The sequence below is a fragment of the Bacillus rossius genome, chromosome 1 (genome assembly GCF_032445375.1).
Source record: "Bacillus rossius redtenbacheri isolate Brsri chromosome 1, Brsri_v3, whole genome shotgun sequence".
NCBI classification, from domain to species: Eukaryota; Metazoa; Arthropoda; class Insecta; order Phasmatodea; family Bacillidae; genus Bacillus; species Bacillus rossius.
Window position 1 is genome coordinate 244338424 of NC_086330.1, and position 19348 is coordinate 244357771.

Here is a 19348-nt window from a genome sequence, read left to right on the forward strand (position 1 = left end):
GTAGGTTCATAATGTTCAGTGTTCATAAATTTTTGTCGCGCCTGATTTACGCATGTGTAAAAAAAATTGTGATTACTGATTGTCTCACCTGGGGGTTGGCATCTCTATAAATACTAGAGGTGGACGGGAATAGCATTTTTACTTCGGGATGGGATTCGGTCGGGAAATACATTAGATTTTTGGGATCGGGATCGGGAGCAAGAGCAGTAAATTGTCTCTTAGCTTGATGTATAGAAAATTATATTTACTTTTAAAATGTGTGTATTTTTAAGTCTTTTTTTTAAATAAACCTTCCACATTTATAGTCCAAATCACAAAAAAGGAAAGACACACAAATACAAATAATAAATAACATAAAATGTAATAAATACAAACATCTTGTGTCCTACTCTACTTTAAATTTTCATGAAGAAACACCAACTCTTCAACATGTTCACTTGTTAATTTTTCTCTTTTGGCACTGACAATATTGCCAGCACTAGAAAAAACCTGTTCACTGGCAACCTCTGTTGCTGGTATGCCAAGATAACTCAAGACAATGTTTTTGAGTTTTGGAAATCGAGTTATATTATTTTTCCACCACAAACAAGGATCCTCCGTTATGTCTATAACAGGTTCACACAGGTACATGTCCAAGTTCTGACCGAAGAGATTTTTTGAAGTAGCAGATTGTTTTTGAGCTTGAGAAGCCAGCAAGCCAAACTCCTCCCATAGAGAGCCAGGATTCTGTGGAGCAGGCCTTTGTGAAGCTGAAACAAAAACAGATTGAAAACATAGTCTAAAAATATTGAATTTTTTATTACTGGAATAATTGGTTATTTATTAATGGTTTACTTACTGGCATTTATCTCTGAGCATTATCATACTGAACCCTTTGAAAATCTGTACACCAATTCTGAATAAACTCACGTGCCCGCACTTTTTTCATCATATTGATTATCGTATTCTTTCTTGTCGTCGTCCGTTTTCCGTTTCTTTTCAGGTAGCTTTGAAGCACCACTTACAAATCGCCACATTGCTGCACAAACAACTCTAATGTATGAATGCATAATATTAAAATACAAAGTGAAGCTGCAGTACATACAATCGTGCACAAAACCACTTGTTTGTAAACAGGTGTTCAACTTAGGCCATATCTTCGAAACTTTGTTGCCTAAAAACACCCACAATAACACAATCAAGTATCAACAATGCACACATAAAAAGCGACTATTCTTACTTCCACAAAATAAACAAAGCCTGGAACAGACGAGGTACTGTCCGCCACTCCGCCTGACTTGTGATTTGGGTTAGTTCAGGTATGGTTAGGTTAGGTTGAAGTCGATAGTGTGAGGCTAAGTGCAGCGATACTTTCTGCTTAGTTAAAATATCACGTTAATAATATGTGAAATTTATAGAATACAGTAATAATAATTGTTTGTGATAATTATTAGCGGTAATAGGATTCTGTAAACTAGTGATGGCTCGATATACAAAAACCCGATACCGATACCGATTCCGATATTTCCAAATTTTACCGATCCGATACCCGATACCCGATATTCCGATAATAGGCCTATCTCATTTCTAACACTGATTCTATAAAATTGTGGTTGTGGAGTATTGTTAGAGACAATAATGAAAAATGTTAAATATTAATAAAACATACTTATGTGAATGTATATTATTTTTATTAATTGTAAAATATTGTAAATTCACATTAAATGAAAGATAATATTGAAATTATCATAATGGCCTACAAATATACTCTCTAAATTCAAGTTTAAAAATTAAATTGTTTTTCAAGGCCAGATAAAGCAATATTCTGGTGTAGGTATTACCTACAGTATGCAAAAAACATATTGTAACTACAAGGAAACATTTTTCAGATTTTTATGGAGAAATGTAGCATTTGAATGTGTTCAGGTGAAAGGCGATTCCATTTTTTGGTACAAATTCCTCCTGCAGAGCTAAACAATCTTTCAGAATGAAATCTTGTAGCTGTCTGGTATTATCTCTAGTGTATTTGCTTATAATGAATGAATCACGAGTCACTGCATGTACTTAGTCCAGTGTCTCAACTGTAATCTACGAAATATACCGTCCGAAAAACATCAAACTTTTGTACCCTTTGTAAAATTTCATCACGGTAAATGACACGCTAGAAAGGAAGGTCTTCAATTAGCAAATTTTGTGACAATTGTTCAAGTCTATCACTCCATTTATTGGTGCGAAAACAGGTTAAAAATACGTGAAAAGTAATTTCAATACAACTTTGAAATGTACTGCAGAGTTTATAAAAACCACACATCTTTATTTATGTTGTTGGCAATGCACTAAATATAGCCAACATAATACCTTTGCTGCAACTTGCCCTACTTAAACACGTTTCATATTTTAGCTTTTGTAAAACTTACGTAACGTCTTTGTATAGAACAGCAGTTGGCGACCATGAAATGAAACGGAAAGAAAATGCCTGTTATATCAAGCAGCAACTTTATTCTTCTTCATGTTTACTTACGGATATGTCACTTATTAAATTAAATGTTGTAATTATTTTTGTTTATGTTTTCATTTTATGTACACTTAGTGAACTTCGAAAATTCATCAAGCGAAAACATTTTGCGAATGTCTGAAACGAATAAATATGCACTTATGACTGGGATTTGTGTACACATGGAAGAATTGTACCGTCGGGATGCATTGCAGTATCAGAAAGAAGAAATAGGCTTGAAATTGTTTCAGTGGAAAATATGCTTAGAATTACTAGGTAATATGGTGACGTGAAGAAAGATAAATCACGCCCGTGGAAAATAAGCTTGGAATTACGGTTAAGGTTATGTGAGGACTATTATTGGCGAGAGCAAACATCGGTTATCAAAATATCGCAAGTATTTACCGATGTCCGATATTGAAAAATTTTCTGATATTACCGATCTCCGATATTGAATATTGAATATCGGGCCATCACTACTGTAAACAGACATTGGTAAATAAGCCACATAAAATTATGTTGGCTGCAATGCTGACAGCAAGTTTTAAAGAAAATATGGTTTCACTAATAATTCGTCGTCTACATATACTACGTAATGAACGGCACAATGATGCTCAAACTGTTGCAAATTTTGTTGGATTTAATATTTGCAAAAAAAATGAAGGTACATGGGAAGTTACAAAATGCCAATTTCGTTGAAATTGTAAGGTAAAATACTCCTGACGGACTTTTGTGGGCTACTGAATGTTACATATGAAATTGAATAGTAACCTGTCCCTCCGGACAGGCATGTTTCATTATGTACCTGTCCGGATGGAAATTTGCCTGTCTCGGACAGGTGGACAGGCGTTAAAGTCGAACCTTGGTTATGACCTCGTTTTTTACAACCAACTCTTTATTGTTACCCCTTCTGAAGGAACTGTGTAAAAGATTTTAAAAAAGTGGAAAATTTGAAGGAAACTCATTTTAAGTGTGTTGGGCTGTGTTTCTCTTGGTGAGAGCAGCAGACACCCCCTTATTCTTGTCTGATCCATTTCAGCCTCTTACCACAGATAAATGTTCCTTGGCTCGAGGCACATCTTCCTGCCAGCTGCCCGCCTGTCACCAAAGCCAGCCATTGTGATATTGCTTGCTCTTTGACATGCTACCCTCTATGTTTGTTTCTGTTATTACAATTTGGAGTTGCGCTATTTTGAATTTATCTTGGTTTTGATTACTGTTGGTTTATGATTTATTCCACATTGTTTACTCTAATTTGGTATGGTTTTTGGTTTGATTTGGTGAATGATTGTTGGTGACCCAAAGTGTTTAGAGAAACTTAGTTTGTCACACTTCTTCCTTTTCAGTGCTTCCACTACCTCTTTCTATGTGATCTCATCATCTAACTATATCATTACTTCCTGGTAGTCTGTTTCTTCTTCATTTACATCTTTTCTCGGTTCAGCAGTTTTTAAAAATAAATATCTCACAATGCTTTTTTTTCTTCTTCCATCTCCACCATAATTCTTCTTCATTTATCATCCTGTCAGATTCTTCTCTTTCCTCCTACTCTGTGCTTGGCTTATAATAGTTTCTTACTTCCTTCCACTTATTTTTCAAACATTTCTGTTCATTTTTGTATCCCATTTCTTTTTCACTTTTTTATACCACTTGCTTTGCTTCTCTCTTCTTTTCCTTTTATGTACTGGGACACCTTCTCTTTAACCATCTTTGGAAAACTGTGTTCTTCTACTTCACTGCTTCCTCACACTCTCATTCCACTGTGGTGTTTCCATTTTTTTTATTGCTGGTTCTGCCACACACCTTTTCTACAGCTCCTACCAAACGTTTCTTAAATCTCTCCCATCCCTTCTTGGCTAATAACATGAAAGCAGTGTAGAAGTAAATGTTTATTATGTTCATTGAATAAGAAATCTTGTGGATTCACACAAATTTGCATGTAACTATTTAACATTTTTATTTTCAGCTTTGAGATCATGACACCAGCATTTACTGGCCACTGAGGACCCACTGTGGCCAGCGGACAGGGAAGTCTTCTAGCTGTTGCGAAAGCAGAGTTTCCAAGAATTAACCTTACTGCAATCAAATTTACCAAAACTCAATTGAACTCCCTGGTTTATCAGGCTATGGAGTTTTCCTGAAACACTCCAGGAAAACTCTGCCCCATTCTACATTGTGCCTCAAAACAGACATTATTAAAGCCTTGCACCATGTAATAATTTATTCAACAAATGAATGCAATTCATCCACCAACACCACTTCTTCTTCAAAACTCAACATATTGAAAAACTTATAAAATTAGCAGCGTTGCAAGTCCAGTTCTTCACAACACTCCAGACAACCTACCTCCAGAGCATCGTGTAGCAGTGGTTATTGCTGCTTGTAATGCTCCTGATGTCCCCATGTTCTGTACACAGAGCTGCAAATGTAATCGTGTTACCTTGACCAGTGTAGGATGTTACAATCCAGAGATGTGAGGTGCAACAGATCCAGTATCAGCACCATGTGTGTTGTAGATTGGAAGATGTTGAAGATTTGCGGGGCAGGATGCATGCCGAGACGAGCTTAGTTGTGGTCGGCTCAACGGACGACCACCTCTGCATGGGAATAACTAAGAAGATGATGATAGGAGTTACACAGAGCATGATTGATCGCTGTATTATGGTAAGTACCTGCTTTTTAATAATGCTATTCACACTGTAGCCTCTCGTGTTAAACACACGAGGGGAACAAGGAGTAGGAAGGGAACAGAGTGTGGCGAAAAGTCATCGAAAGCTATTACAACTGAATACATTTATTACTGATTATACAAGAAATTATTCATTACAACATTAATGACGAAAACGTAAACAGTAGATATTTGCGGCGTGGCTCTGATTCAAAAGTCTGCGAACAGAAACGTTTAACAATTATGAGACACGTGAATGCAGCTTAAGGGGATTGGTGCACCAGCATCGTATTTAAAAAAACAATATATTTGTTGATGATTCAGCTGCTAGAGAAGATTTGAACCATTCTGGTGTAAAATTTATTTATTTATTTTTTATTTTAATTAAGTTATTGCTGATTTTCGGGAATTTTTTAAATTCAAGCTTTATTAATAAACTATAAAGAATTCAGTGGTAAAACTTTCGCAGATAAATTTTCAGACACGGGAGATATGACTGTGACCATTATTTTATCTGTAATCATTATTAATTTAACGTATTTACAATTTGAATTTTAATAAATGAGCTGCTACGAAATTGCGTGATATTCATTTGCGAATTTAATAACATTCGCGTTTTCATTTGTAATTCAAACGCCAACATATCTGTCGGCTGAATGATTGACTTTATTTTAGTCTTTAGCTTATTGCAGTCGGACCTAAAGTAAAAATGTAGCTGTAGAAATTTGAGCAGCGTGCAAGCTCGGATACGAGAAATTATGGAGCGCGCTGGACAGTAGTGACACCTTGCGACAGTTTCCCCAACTGTTTGCAGCCAGTGTTTTCTCTCGTTCCCACCCAGCCACAGCTGTCTGCTGTTTACGAAGGGGAGACGGGATTTCGCGCGAAACTGATATGAAGGTCAACGTATTCATTTTCAGTAGATAAGAGAACGTGTTTGGTCTATCTCTGCGTATAATTGAATGGTTATTCCCTGTTATTATTTAGCACAGTGATTTAGCGAGATGTTTTTTGTTGTAAGCGTGAGATTTATTCAGGAATAAAATGCCGAAGAAACCTCCACCAAGCAGAGTACACAAAAGAACAAAACTATCGAAAGCCATTAGAGCGCTTAGAAAAAAGAATAAAGAAAGATAAGAGATTATTTTATTATAGCTTTTTTAACATACATTTATTTTTCAGAGTTGCGTATGTACAACGCGATGGACGCGATGCGACAACAATAAGATGTGTGAAATTGTAAACATGCTTTTTTTTTTTTTTTTTTCAGCATGCGTGAACCATTCATAAACTATACTCAACATGTATCCGTATAGTTACGTTTGAATTTTTTTTATGACAGGCATCAATGTTAAAAAGTTTATTAAGCCACAATAGACTTTTTTTCAGAAAAATAAGTGTAGCAGAAAACACTCAACATAGTCTCACACAAAATCAGTTTACATGAATGCAGTTTTAAGAAGTAAGCTACGTAAATAATAGTTAAACATTATTTAATATCTGCTGGTAACGTTTCCAAAGTATCAGCTTTGTCTTCATTCACGAACAATATTCGTGGCCTTATTTATTTATTTTGCTGGCGTTTCGTTGGTGACTGTTAGGACTGCAAAATTAGTAAACATTTTTCACCCTATCCTGAGTTAAATCTAAGTGTGCGTGGTTAGATGAGGACCTAGATGTGTCTCATGCTTACGCCTTTACACTCTACTCATGCGGGTATTAACCATGCGCGTAAGGGCGCGTTGCCAATGACCTGTACGATAGTCTCAACAATGCTCTACGGACTCGAAAAATGTCACCTGCTCATTGGCTACTTGACTTGTGACAACTGTTTGTTGTAATGCCTGTGATTCATCGTTGATTTTGTTGAGGAGTTTTCAGTGATTCAGATCCTCCCATTTAACTGTAGCCGAATTGAAGAAGCAGTACAAATGTTACATGTTTGAATTCATAGCGAATGGAAACCACAAATATTTACTGATGTAGTGGTTGGTAAAAAAAAATATTATTCGTATCGCGTCCATCGCTTCGCGCCATGCTGGCTCCTATATTATTATGGATTTACAAAATATAACGATTCATTTACGACACTTAAAATAAGTTGTGTAGGATTTTAAGAATTCACTTGAATTAATATTTAAGAACATATTTCAGGATAACTTGTGAAGACGCTCGTACAGACGGCACCGGTTGTGATGAGTTATTGTTACCAGAGCAGGTGTACACGAAGTGGCATGTGAAACCTCAACACAACTCGAAAATCAGTACCGTAAACCGGGGTAACTTTGGGACTAGGGGTGTAAATTTGGGACAGTGAGTAAGTTCTGGCTTTAGGATTTCCTGTCAAGGCAATGTATTTAGAAGTGGTAAGCAATCACCGCTTCTATATTCGCTGGTATGTGCTACTATCTCATGGCATTTATTTGAAGCTGTAGTTGCACTGGTGGGATAGAGGCAGTGGATATGTTTTCAACCACATGTTGTTAATATTGTTGTTTTTGTGTAAACTTTCGTACGCACTTTAAAAACGGCAAATACTTCACGAAAGACAGGTATGTATTTGAAGAAGTACAAGCCTTGACATCCATTTAATGTGATGCTAATGTTTTTGATACTTGCATTTTATTTTATAACCTCAAAATAGTAAATTTTCATCACTTGGTGGGGTAACTTTGGGACTGTCCCAAAGTTGCCCCAAAGTTGGCGTAATATGTTTTACTGCATTTTTTCTTCATATTTTTCAGAATAAAGCGACCAACCATGCCAATAAATCCCGAACGTGCTCTTGGTACACGGCCATATAAAAATTACACAGAGGAAAACTTGAATGAAGCCTTGCAAGCTGTACGGAACAAAACATTGTCGATTCGCAAAGCTTCAACAAAATATGGTATTCCAAAAAACACTTTGCACCTAAAAAACCAGGAAAAGCATTTTAAAGCTGTCGACCGAGCTCCTGTTTTCACAAATGAAGAGTAGTTGCAATTTGTAAGTCACATTGTAGCCGTGTCTAACTATGGATTTCCTGTGGATATGTTTGACCTTCGATGTGTTGTCAAGTCCTACCTGGACCGCTGTGGAAGAAAGGAGCTACGATTTTAAAACAATTTACCAGGAAATGATTGGGCGGAAGGGTTCATGCGACGGCACAAAGCAATATTAACTCAGAGAACAGCAAATAAATTTCTTACGCTAGAGCAACAACAGAAGAAAAGGTTGTGAATAAGTTTTTTGATAATTTGTAAAAGGAGCTGATAGGAATTCCGAAAGTGAATATTTGGAATTACGACGAAACAAATCTTGTAGACAATTCTGGAACCAGAAATATCATCACGAAGAGGGGAATTAAGTACCCTGAGAGCAGGGGTGCAACAATTAAATTTCCAAAGGAGGGGGCAATATAACTTTTTATAAAGAATCATCAATCCCCCGTATTGAAGCGGGGGGTCCAGGGGTCCTCCCCCGGGAAAATTTGTATTTCAAGGTGGAAAATGGTGCTATTTAAGCAGTTTTATTATCTAAAAATTGATTACACAGCACTTTCTTTGCCCCTGTTTGCCCCCACTTCAAGGTTTCAGAGGGGGGCAAAATACCCTTGCCTCCCCCTATTGTTGCGCTCCTGCCTGAGAGGATACAAAATTTGTCTAAAGCGTGCACATCTATAATTGTTTGTGGAAATGCAGCAGGGGATGTAGCACCACCTTATGTAAACTATAAGACGGAGAAGATTTGGACAACTTGGACTGAAAACGGACCCTCGGGTACTCGATACAATAGAACTAAATCTGGTTGGTTTGATGGGCATGCTTTTGAAGACTGGTTTACATCTTTAATGTTGCCTGTTCTAAACTGCCAGGAAGGTATGGTAATTCCAGACTGAATTTTACTCTGAAATAATAAAAGTTTCCTAACTACAAGTGATTTTTGCTGCAAACGTAGATCAAAATCTTCCAGGATGCGATTTGCTTAGGTAAAAATGTTAGTATGATCGACTCTTTAATGTCTAAATTATAAATAAATAACAACAATAGAACTTCCCAGAAAGTTGTGATAAACTGACGATATTGCGCGAGTAGCAGACCTGTGCGTGACTACAGAGAAAGGCTATTTTCCTTGACCGTTAAGATTTCTGGGACAAACACCCTCTCACAGCTAGGGTCATAAAATACGGTCAAACTCTTGCAAAAACATCCACCACCGCTCTTTGCCACTAGCAATTTAACGAAGTCAGCTAGGCGCAGCACTCCAATAAATTAACTTAGAAAAAAAATACTAAATATGTAATTCTATCAATACATTTTACAACACAACTTTGTTTTATTTATTTTCTGGAAAAAATAATATTATCATACGAATTATGTTATAAAAGTGACAAAACTCAATAAGTAAATTTACGGTGTATCGTTTTTTTTCAATTGTTATGTAGTAAACTAATTTTATACAATTAAATATATATATTTTTATAATATAGGCCACATTAAAATTTTGCATAGTTCTGATCTAAAATAATATAATGTATTAGAAATAAAAAATAATTATATTTTTGGTATTAAAATAATTTTTAATAATAAAATTTTTGTAACAAAATACGAACACACATATATAAAACTAGAGGTCCTCTAGAATTTTTATTTACAAGTTCCAAGCAGAAATTGTTTAGCTATTGTTAATTTTATTGTATCAAAAATCATTCATATAAGAAAAAAGAATATGTATATCTCAATAGATGTAACATGAATACACCCTATCATATGCATCAAATATATTTTAAGTAATCCTTAAATAAGACCAAGTTTATTGAGTGTCGCAGTACGCAGCGTGTTTCAAAGCACGCCGACCGTGAAAGATCAGTACGGCCGCAGTACACTGCAACGCTCGGGCAGCTTTAATGAGGCAACTAATTATGCTAGACTCTTTATAAATATACTATCTTAAAGCTAAAAGTATAATTATAAACATTTATTTAGACATTTTATCGCATTGGGCTCTTCAAATCGGTGTAAATCGTATTTTTATCTGGGTGGCAAAGATTTAAAAAATATGTCGTGAATTAATCTCTTTATATCATATCTTAAATATTAAAAATTTAATTTTTTCTTACATTAATGGGTGAATTACAGTTTCTCGATTATTTTGGTAAGTTTACGGACAGTCAAAATTAAAAACTGTATAAATGGGTAGCATTTTAATGTTTTTAATTTGCTGTCACCTAGGACTTAAATGCAAATTTTCGGTTATAACGCACAAGGTCTACAGCGGTAAACTTTCGGTATGTTATTAAGCACAGTCAACTCTACCAGAGTACAAAAATCTGGAGTAAAACGAAAGTCTACACGGGGAAGGGCGGCTACCTGATCCGAGAATGAAGGATAGGGCGAGATGGGAAGCGAAGATAAAAGCTGGTTATCGCGGTTCGCTTTCCTTCCGTGTTGGAGAGAGAGAGAGAGAGAAAGGCGATATTGTGGAAGACCTTCGAAAGATTCCCGCTAGATGGCAGGCCTCAGAGCTGCAACATTCGACAACCTCCCCTCACAGAAGCTCTCTCGCCACTAACTTGCCAAATCTCACCCGCTAGCTTATATACGTGCTGGCTGGCCTTACAGTAGTAATAAACAAGCATTTATGAAATACTTAAGCTCATTTCCAACAAATTCTGACGAATGACTGTTTTTTGTCCTGCACCAATCCCCTTAACACATCAACTTTACAGTTGCCCGTGCGCGCTGGGTACACCGTCAAAGAAAAGCTAAGTTACAACGTACACAAATTCCCAGACTGTAAAAGAAAATATATTGTTGACCTCTGTCAATGAACAAGTTACCAAACATCAGTAACTAAAATAATACTATTTGTACACAAGATGACTAATACATATAGCATGTATTTACGTAGGTACGCAGACCTCTAATAATTACTCTAACAGCTCGACGACTCTTGTCGACACGTATTTCTGCGGGCAACTCGATGCATGGATTACCAGTGACTATCTGCGCAAACTATCTTAGCGCCAGAAATGCTCGTCGGTGTGGGCACTGGGTTTATTCTTCGGGTGTCACTGCCGGGTTTCGCACCTAAGTGCTGTATGTCCAGTCGGTAGTCAAGTCTTTCCTCGGGACTCACAGCTCACACCGCCGTCTCCAAGCCTTGCCTCCGTCACCACTGCCCCTCTTCTCAGTCTAAGTTTTCTACCCACTCGGTTTATAAGTGTCTACGACGAAACAGTACATTACCAAGTGGTAGCTTCTTCCAACGGGCAGCGTGACGGCAGGCCGGCGAGACGTGTTGACGGTGTAGCTTCTTTCCGCAGGGAAGGCCAGCAGGGCCTCCGGCTGGTGTCGCTGGTGGTCGCGACGAGTCTCCCCCTTCACCGCAATATGGGCCCCCTTTTATACTCTGCGAACTGCTCGTATCAAACATGGCAGAGTGTTCTCGGTCGGGGCAACCGGAACCGGCGCCTGCGGCGATGTCCGGTTGGCAAGCCCGCCAAAACGAGCCTCCCCGAGGGCTCCCGAGCGGCTCCGAACTTCGCGCGCGCAGCGCGCGAACACTTGCCTTGTGCGGGTTGCATCGGCGCGTGGTTAGGTGCCGCGCGGCATATCTTGATGTGCGTGTGCGGAGCACACGCAACAACACATTATGTATTATAATTTTTATGACAGTGCATCTAGATGTTTGTTTGTTCCACAAGTTCTCAAAGGAACAGAACAAGACCCATTGTGTCTATTCTCTTGATTATTCTTTCAAAGTTACCCTGCTTTTATTTATATTGAAAGCATTAAAATGCATCTGCATTAAATATTGTTTATGTTATTAGATATCAGGTTTTTTTTTCTTATAAAATGTGTTTTAGCGATTGTTTCAGTCATGTTGATCTAATAGTAGGATTCACTGACAAGTTTTGAGCATAGTGATTGTCACTGAAAATAACAAAATACATATCAGCTTTTGATCATGCCCATCTCATTTATCAACCCTTTCAGCTTGTTGCATGGCTGTTGTAGTGAATTTAGTGTGAAGTTCATTTTTTTAGGAAGAGCAAACATTACAATTTTTGAGAGTTTTCAAAAGTTAAAAAAAAAAAAATAATAATAATAATGCAGGAACTATTGTAATTTTTTCCAATTTTAATTGCATCAAATTAAACATATCATGAGCATAACCTGACATGTCCAGACGCATGGAAGTGCTTATTATTCAGTGTTAATAGAAGTACGTACAGAACAGTGTGGAGAGATGTGTTGTATTCTCTAAACTTGTTTTTAAAATTTTAAATTGAGTTTTTACATTTTATGGTTACTTATAATTGGGATCTGATTAAATGAAATTTTAATTTAAGGTTGAAAAAATTTAATAAACTTTCGATTGAACCACTTATCCTGTGAACATTTGGTTGAACGACTTATCGTTAACTCTTGAATAAGTTAGTTCTCTGTTGTATGTACTACATTGTTTACAAACCATACAGAAGTAATTATTGAAATGTTTAAACAGTAAATATGGTATGTTAATACCATTATAGATGGAAATTATAAAGTAGTTTAAATTATATACTGATCTTGGTAAGTGTGGAGCGTGACATGCATGTCTGGACAGAACGAGGTGAGTGACTTCCTGGGCAGCGTGCTGATGCAGTCCCGCCACCCCCCGACCCGGGCACCGCCGGAGCCCGTCCTGCGAGCGGTGGCTGTGGACCGCCTGGCCCCCAAGCAGGCGGGCCGCGCTCCGGACCCTCCTTTCACTGGCAGGCGGCCCGCTGTGGGTGAGTTCACCTCAGCCTGCCGTCTGGTGCTGTGCTTACTTCGTGACTATAGCTGCTGAAACATTTGTAGTAGGCCTGTGTGAAAGTTACAATTTATGATTACGAATAAAAATGATAAACTATTTGTATTTGATTCGACCTCGAATACTAACACTTCAAAATAACAAATTGTTTGCTTGCAGATACTTGACATGACATACCTCGTAAGTTTGTTATATGCCAACGTTCACTGATGAGATTGTCATTTGTGCAATATAAATACCCTTTTTTTTTATATTTAATGGAACTTAAAATCAAAAACATGAACAATAAGCAACATTTTAGACATGCAACTGTAATGCTTCGGGATCGTTCAAGTCGAGCCTTGGGTTGGTGGAGGTCTTTGTTTCAGCCCGACCGCAAACGCAAACAAAGAAACATTTGCGATTCCTAGCATCGCTATAGTACCAGCTCCTTGACACCGTTTTTCTTTTCCTCCTTGTTGTTATTTCGTTGCTTTTAGTAACACCTTACGACACCACTCACAAATAACAAAATGCTCAGGTTTTAAATTCCAAAGACATTTTTTATTTTTATTCACAACGGAACACAAACATAAGCTTCATCATCACTAGAGACCCCGAAAAATGCTGAGGCGTGAAATTCAGAAAATAACGCGAAAATTTGATACTTTAAACAAATTTTGCGACTTTCCTATGATTTCGAAATAGTCGCGAAATTCACGCATTTTCACACGAAATTCACGCATTTTCGCACGAAAATCACGCTTTTTCGCACAAAATAATGTCCTTATGTCGCATGTTCTATTTATTTACGCCATCATAAACATAGGCGTGAAATAAACATAGACTAAAAGACTAGTGCCGTGATATTATCTTCGTTTTGACACGTTACTGAAATCTACGTATTTTTACTTACAAAACAAAAAAAAAAAGACAATTATTTTGTCAAGAAAATTCTACCGTGTCTAAACAAATCTCGATAGGCGACAGCGTGAATAAAGCAAACAAGCTTGAAAGTGCAGAAAACAAGAATTTGTTTCTGATTTTGTTAATATGATGCTGTAGGTTAACATTCCTTTGGAAAAAGCTGATCATCCAGCTATGAGTGAATGGTTTAACACTAGTGATGGGTCGAGACTCGAAAAATCGAGCGAGTCGAGTCGAGCCGGCGAAACTAAACTCGACTCGAAAACCGAGTTGATTAAGATCGTGTCCTCAAGTCTCGTCAAAGTTTAGTTTTTGGCTCGACCATAATGTTGCACATTTTCCAATCGTGAAGGTACTTATCTGAAACCATGGACTTTAAAATAAAATAAAATGTATTATTTAGGCCTACCTAGTGGAAAACCTCTGATCCAACACTGAAAACCTTGAAAATAAGGTCGGAATATTATTTATTTTCGATCGTGTATAACCGCAAACAGTGCATCCCATCATTCAATATGCACTTAATATTTCTAATTCCAACAAAATACCTTTATTTAACTATAACGGAATTAAAAAATGTTCTCTAGATTCAGCCATGAACAAGACCGCGAACATCGTTAATATTTGGGCAGCTTTGGAAGTAAATAATATTTACTACTAAACACTAGATAGCCGCCATTTTAACTCTGGGCCAATGGCCTACTTAAGTCATCTTACAGCCAGGGAATGTTGCCACTTTGTCAAATCGATATCAACAATAATTGAAATCTCCAACCAGTTTTCCATGGCCGAACGGAAAATTGAGGCTGTTGATGTTTATGTTTAAACTTGAAAGTAATGTTTACGTCGCCGGCGTCGTATTAATCATAAACGGTTTAGTATTAGTGGAATGGATATGTTTGTACGGCTTGGGACGTTACAAAGTGACGAACAGAAATCAAGAGCAGAGATTTGGCAATTTTTTGAAAAAATTGATCAGACAGCTAGATTCAAGTGCTGCAAAAAAATTTACAACACTCCGTCATCAACAACTTCAAGTCTGATTCGTCACTTGGATGTGCATTTTTACTTAAGTGTCAGTATGAAGATAAAAAAAAAAGACAAAAAATCAAAATGTGTAGTGCAACCTTCAATAATTATATTATATTGAGAAATATTTAACTTATATTTATTTCGCTCATCATTCTGCCACTTAAACCTCGATAAATTTCCATGAGTTTGGCTCGAGTTCAACTCGAAGACAAATTTCTATGAGTTCGACTCGAGCTCGACTCGAAGATAAATTTCTTTGTTTAACTCGAACTCGACTCGATGCTGAAATAGGGTGACTCGACCCATCACTATTTAACACCCATGTTGAAGGTTAGCCTTATTTATTAAGAAATGTTTTCCCTCTCTAATAAAAGTTCATAAGCATATGTAGGCCTACAATATTATCAATTAACTTACCTTTAGGCCCAACTTACCTTTACTTCAAATAAATATGCAAGTACCTCAGATTAACAGACACATAAATAGGATGGATTGCATTGTTAAATGGTGAGCACACCACAAGATATTTTTGACTGACTGATTGATTGATGGTTTGACTCTGTAATCCAGCAGTAATCTTGAAAAGGTTAGGTTTGGATTGGCTTAGAATTGTTTTGAGTAAATTAGCCCATTAATATTTTCAGCGATAACCTTATAAATGCTACCTATTTATAAGTATATTGTAAGTTATGTATACATTTAAGGTGCAGGAGATTTGCCATCAGCCAACACTCTAGGAGAAACTTATGTCCCAAAAATTGGCCAGGCAAATAAGAAAGCAGTAAGGCACGCTGTAGAAGACAAACAGATTGTATTCTTGTGTGATGAAATGACAGACAAAGTGGGCCGATGTAAGGCAGAGTCTGCTACTTTGTAGTGCCTATCCACTATGAGGTTTTTTTTTACACCCCCAATGGCATAATTTTTTCACAATTTTTTGGGGTCTCGCCGATTGCTTATTTTTACACCGATTTTTTGCACCGCTTGCTTATTTTTACACCGATTTTTTGCACCGCTTTTGTCATTTTTTTACACCGAAATGAGCCAGTTTTATTTACCATTTTCTGGGGTCCCTAATCATCACTCTCCACCACCATTGTTATATCTCCCCTTTTGTTTTCAAAAACAAAACAAACCAAAAAACACATCTGGCCACACCAACCTTCTTAATCTAAATTCTCTTGCACCACATCTTACTCCGCCAAATTTCCCAACACAAATAAAAATACCTTCCAGGTACAAAAAAACACATAAAGAAAACCCTTAGTCTGGGAGTGCAAACACTACACAACCCATATATTCAAAGTTTTTTTTTTTTTCGCTACTGTCTTGGTGAACAGTAATGGAAAAAATGTTGTAAACAATTCAAAACTCTGCAGATTTGTCATTTCAAACTTAACAAAATATTATTTGTATTCTGTTTGTCACACACACCAGAAGTGGGAAAAAATAAACAAATATCTACAACCTTGGACTAAAACACTTCAAAACACGGACACTCCATTGAGATGGGCATTAAGGAAGTATTTGTCATGGTTTTTCAACGGCATATAAGTTAATAGTCACAATCAGTCTAACACTATGTGATACAGTAGCAGTTTACTTGCTGAATATATCTATGACAAAACAGACTTTGCGACTCAAAAATATGTAAAAAAAATGATAGGTAAATAATGGTTTAAGATTCCAGTTGAAATTAACAAAAATTGTGTTTATAATATGGCTGAACTAAAATATAATTTACCTGGCTGCCATTAACAAAAAATCGTGAATAACTAGAGTTTAAGTATGTAAATATGAGCTCATTCAATCACTAATTTGGAAATACAGCATTTTAAAAAAAGGTTCACATTTCATACAATTAATTGCAATGAATTTCATGGTATTTTGTGGTTTGTGAAGATTTTTCTGGATCAATATGTAGAGTAGAAGGTTATGGAAAATACACTAGAGTCCCGTTATAGCGAGGTGTCACGGTTCCGGGTTTGATCCTCGCTATAACCGTGTCCTCGCTATAACCGAATTTGACAAATTTTGGCCCCCAAAAAATAAAAATTATCCGAAAATAGCATAAAAATTGAGTTTAAACCTGTATAATTGGAAAATAACAGGTTATATTAATGAAATCTTAATTTCTGTGAGCAGATGTGTGAATTCTCTTTAAAACGATACCCCATAAGTACGGATGCGATCACCGATTGCGTCAAAATAACCAGAATACCCTACCACGCCTCGTAAGTATAGCATCTCAACCCGCGGCCGACGCAGCATTGTGCTGCTATCTATCGTCGACGCGGGCAGTCTGCTGGCGGCCATGTTGGTTCGGGATGTTGCTAACAGGTGGTGCTAGTGTAGCGCGACGATTTAATTCCTTACAAAAAAGCAGGAGTGCAGCTGCGGCAACGCACGTACGCCTCAAACGTAATAGTCGCTGGAAAACTATACTTTTTTCATTAAAAGAAACCTGTCAACTTTTTTAGAAAATAAATTTGGGATTAAACTCAAACCATCACCACCCCTTTCCCGGACAAATACCCCAACAACTGACCGAAACAAAAGTTACAAGAAAACTGCCCTAGCGATTCGGAAATAAATACGGTAGTGCCTACTAGAGGTGAAAAAGTAACGAAAAAATGCGTACTCGTATGTATTCGTTACTATAACAATTAGTACTCGTTACTATCGTTACGTTACTCGTTACTTCTGATACCACATAACATGCTATGTTATGTTGCAGCAACGAATCCAGTCGTATTACGTACGCGTACAGTATGACGTCGCGTAAATAATAATAAATAGAATATAAACAATTAACAATATTTGATCATTAATAGTTTTTGTTAACCAAGAAACAATTAAATCTCATTAGAGCGGCTTTTTCATATTATCTCATTTAAGATAACCAAAAAAAAACGTGAAAATAGGCGATTATAAAAACAAAATCATATTTCTAATTTGTAAAAAATACTTTCTTACGTTGTTTCTGTTCCAATCCCAAACTTTGTCTACACACGGCACAGATAACTAACGGAAGTTTGATAAAAGAAAGAAAGGATGGGATTCTATTTTTAAAGCCACGCACTTAGGTGGCGACTGCACAGCTGAAGAATGTGACAGGCGTCAACGGCAATATGTCTAGTGGCGAGCGAGAGGGGTGGAGATAAAGCAGACAAATAACAAAAACACGCTTCAAGCGATCACGCCGTAAATTCCTCAAAAATACCTCGTTATATCCGTGTTCTCGCTATTACCGTACTCGCTATAACGAGATTCTACTGTATGCCGAATAAGATCTGAAATGAAAGGTTGGCTAGGTTGAGTTAGATTAGTTAAGTTAAAAGTTAAGTTAGCTGCATGATAAAATTTTTTTTTAAATAATTGAAATATTTTAACAAACTTTTTCATATAATTATTGCAGCTGATTTAACTTAACCGACCTTTCACTTTAGTATTATTTGTCTAATTGTACAGCAGTTGTTACAAGATGTGAAAAACATTCCTTTGGGATTCTTATTCTCAGTCTTACTATTCAAATTCAATATTTGTATTAGTATTAAATTCAAACTAAAAAAAAACTGATATTCGCACAGGCCCAGTTTGTAGTATAAGCAATAAAAGTTGTTATACAAATTTACTGGAGCATCCTCTATCAGTGGCGAAGGGAATTTTTCGGTACTTTCAAGTGGCATAAAGCGGTATTTTCAAACCCAGAAAGCGGTACTTTCAGGAAGGAAAAATCGGTGTTTTCATATTAAGTGTTTTAATGATTCCGCAATATTTTTCTCATGATGTATAAACAATTTTAACCTTCTGATGTTTCCAATTGTGAATTAATAAATGGGGAAGTGTTTTTTACCTGAGGAAACGCCATAATACATATGGAAACAAAGCAAATACGGTAACATTTAATTTATTGCAAATAATTACTAAAAAAAAAAGTTTAAAAAATACACAGACAACCCTTAGAAAATACTTGTAAAAACAATGTAATACACTGAAACACTTGGAGAATAATATTTTCTTTTTAACATAATGTCTATGTCTGAGGAAACAGCGAAATTTAACTATCAAAATAAATTGCAGTGAACATTTCAACATTTTCTTGTTTCAGGCGATGACGCTTATCACTTAGAATGTTGTTGTAGTTAGAAAAAAACCTTTCACAGTCAACGTTGGCACATGGTAACCACGCAGATTGCAAAGCAGCACGAGCAAAGTCAGGATGGTTCACTGAAACTGCCATAAGGAGTGAAACAATGTCAACAGTTTGGTTTTCACTCAACTTTTTTTGCACAAAAAACTGCAGTTCCTTGTACCCTTGAAGTAAAATGTCTTCACAGAGCTTGGAGAGCAAGAAGAGCTTTTTCAATTTTTTGCCGAGTTCAGGAGAGATGCTTTCGAGCACAATTTCCGAGGGATCAAATAAAGCAACATGTTGATAAAATTTCTGAGAAGGATCACCTGCCTTTAATGACAGGAGTTTTGTT

The 19348-nt window shown here is 36.6% G+C and overlaps 1 protein-coding gene across 5 annotated transcripts in view; it reads left to right on the forward strand.

Moving 5' to 3' along the window:
* The window catches only part of LOC134527432 (KAT8 regulatory NSL complex subunit 3), a 265999-nt gene that overhangs the window by 119202 nt on the left and 127449 nt on the right, over window positions 1-19348 (forward strand). For all 5 annotated transcript variants that reach the window (XM_063360109.1, XM_063360112.1, XM_063360110.1 and 2 more), the window contains exons 11-12: window positions 4990-5137; window positions 12735-12900. In XM_063360109.1, the coding sequence (XP_063216179.1) occupies window positions 4990-5137; window positions 12735-12900 (314 nt within the window). The remainder of the gene's footprint in view (window positions 1-4989; window positions 5138-12734; window positions 12901-19348) is intronic.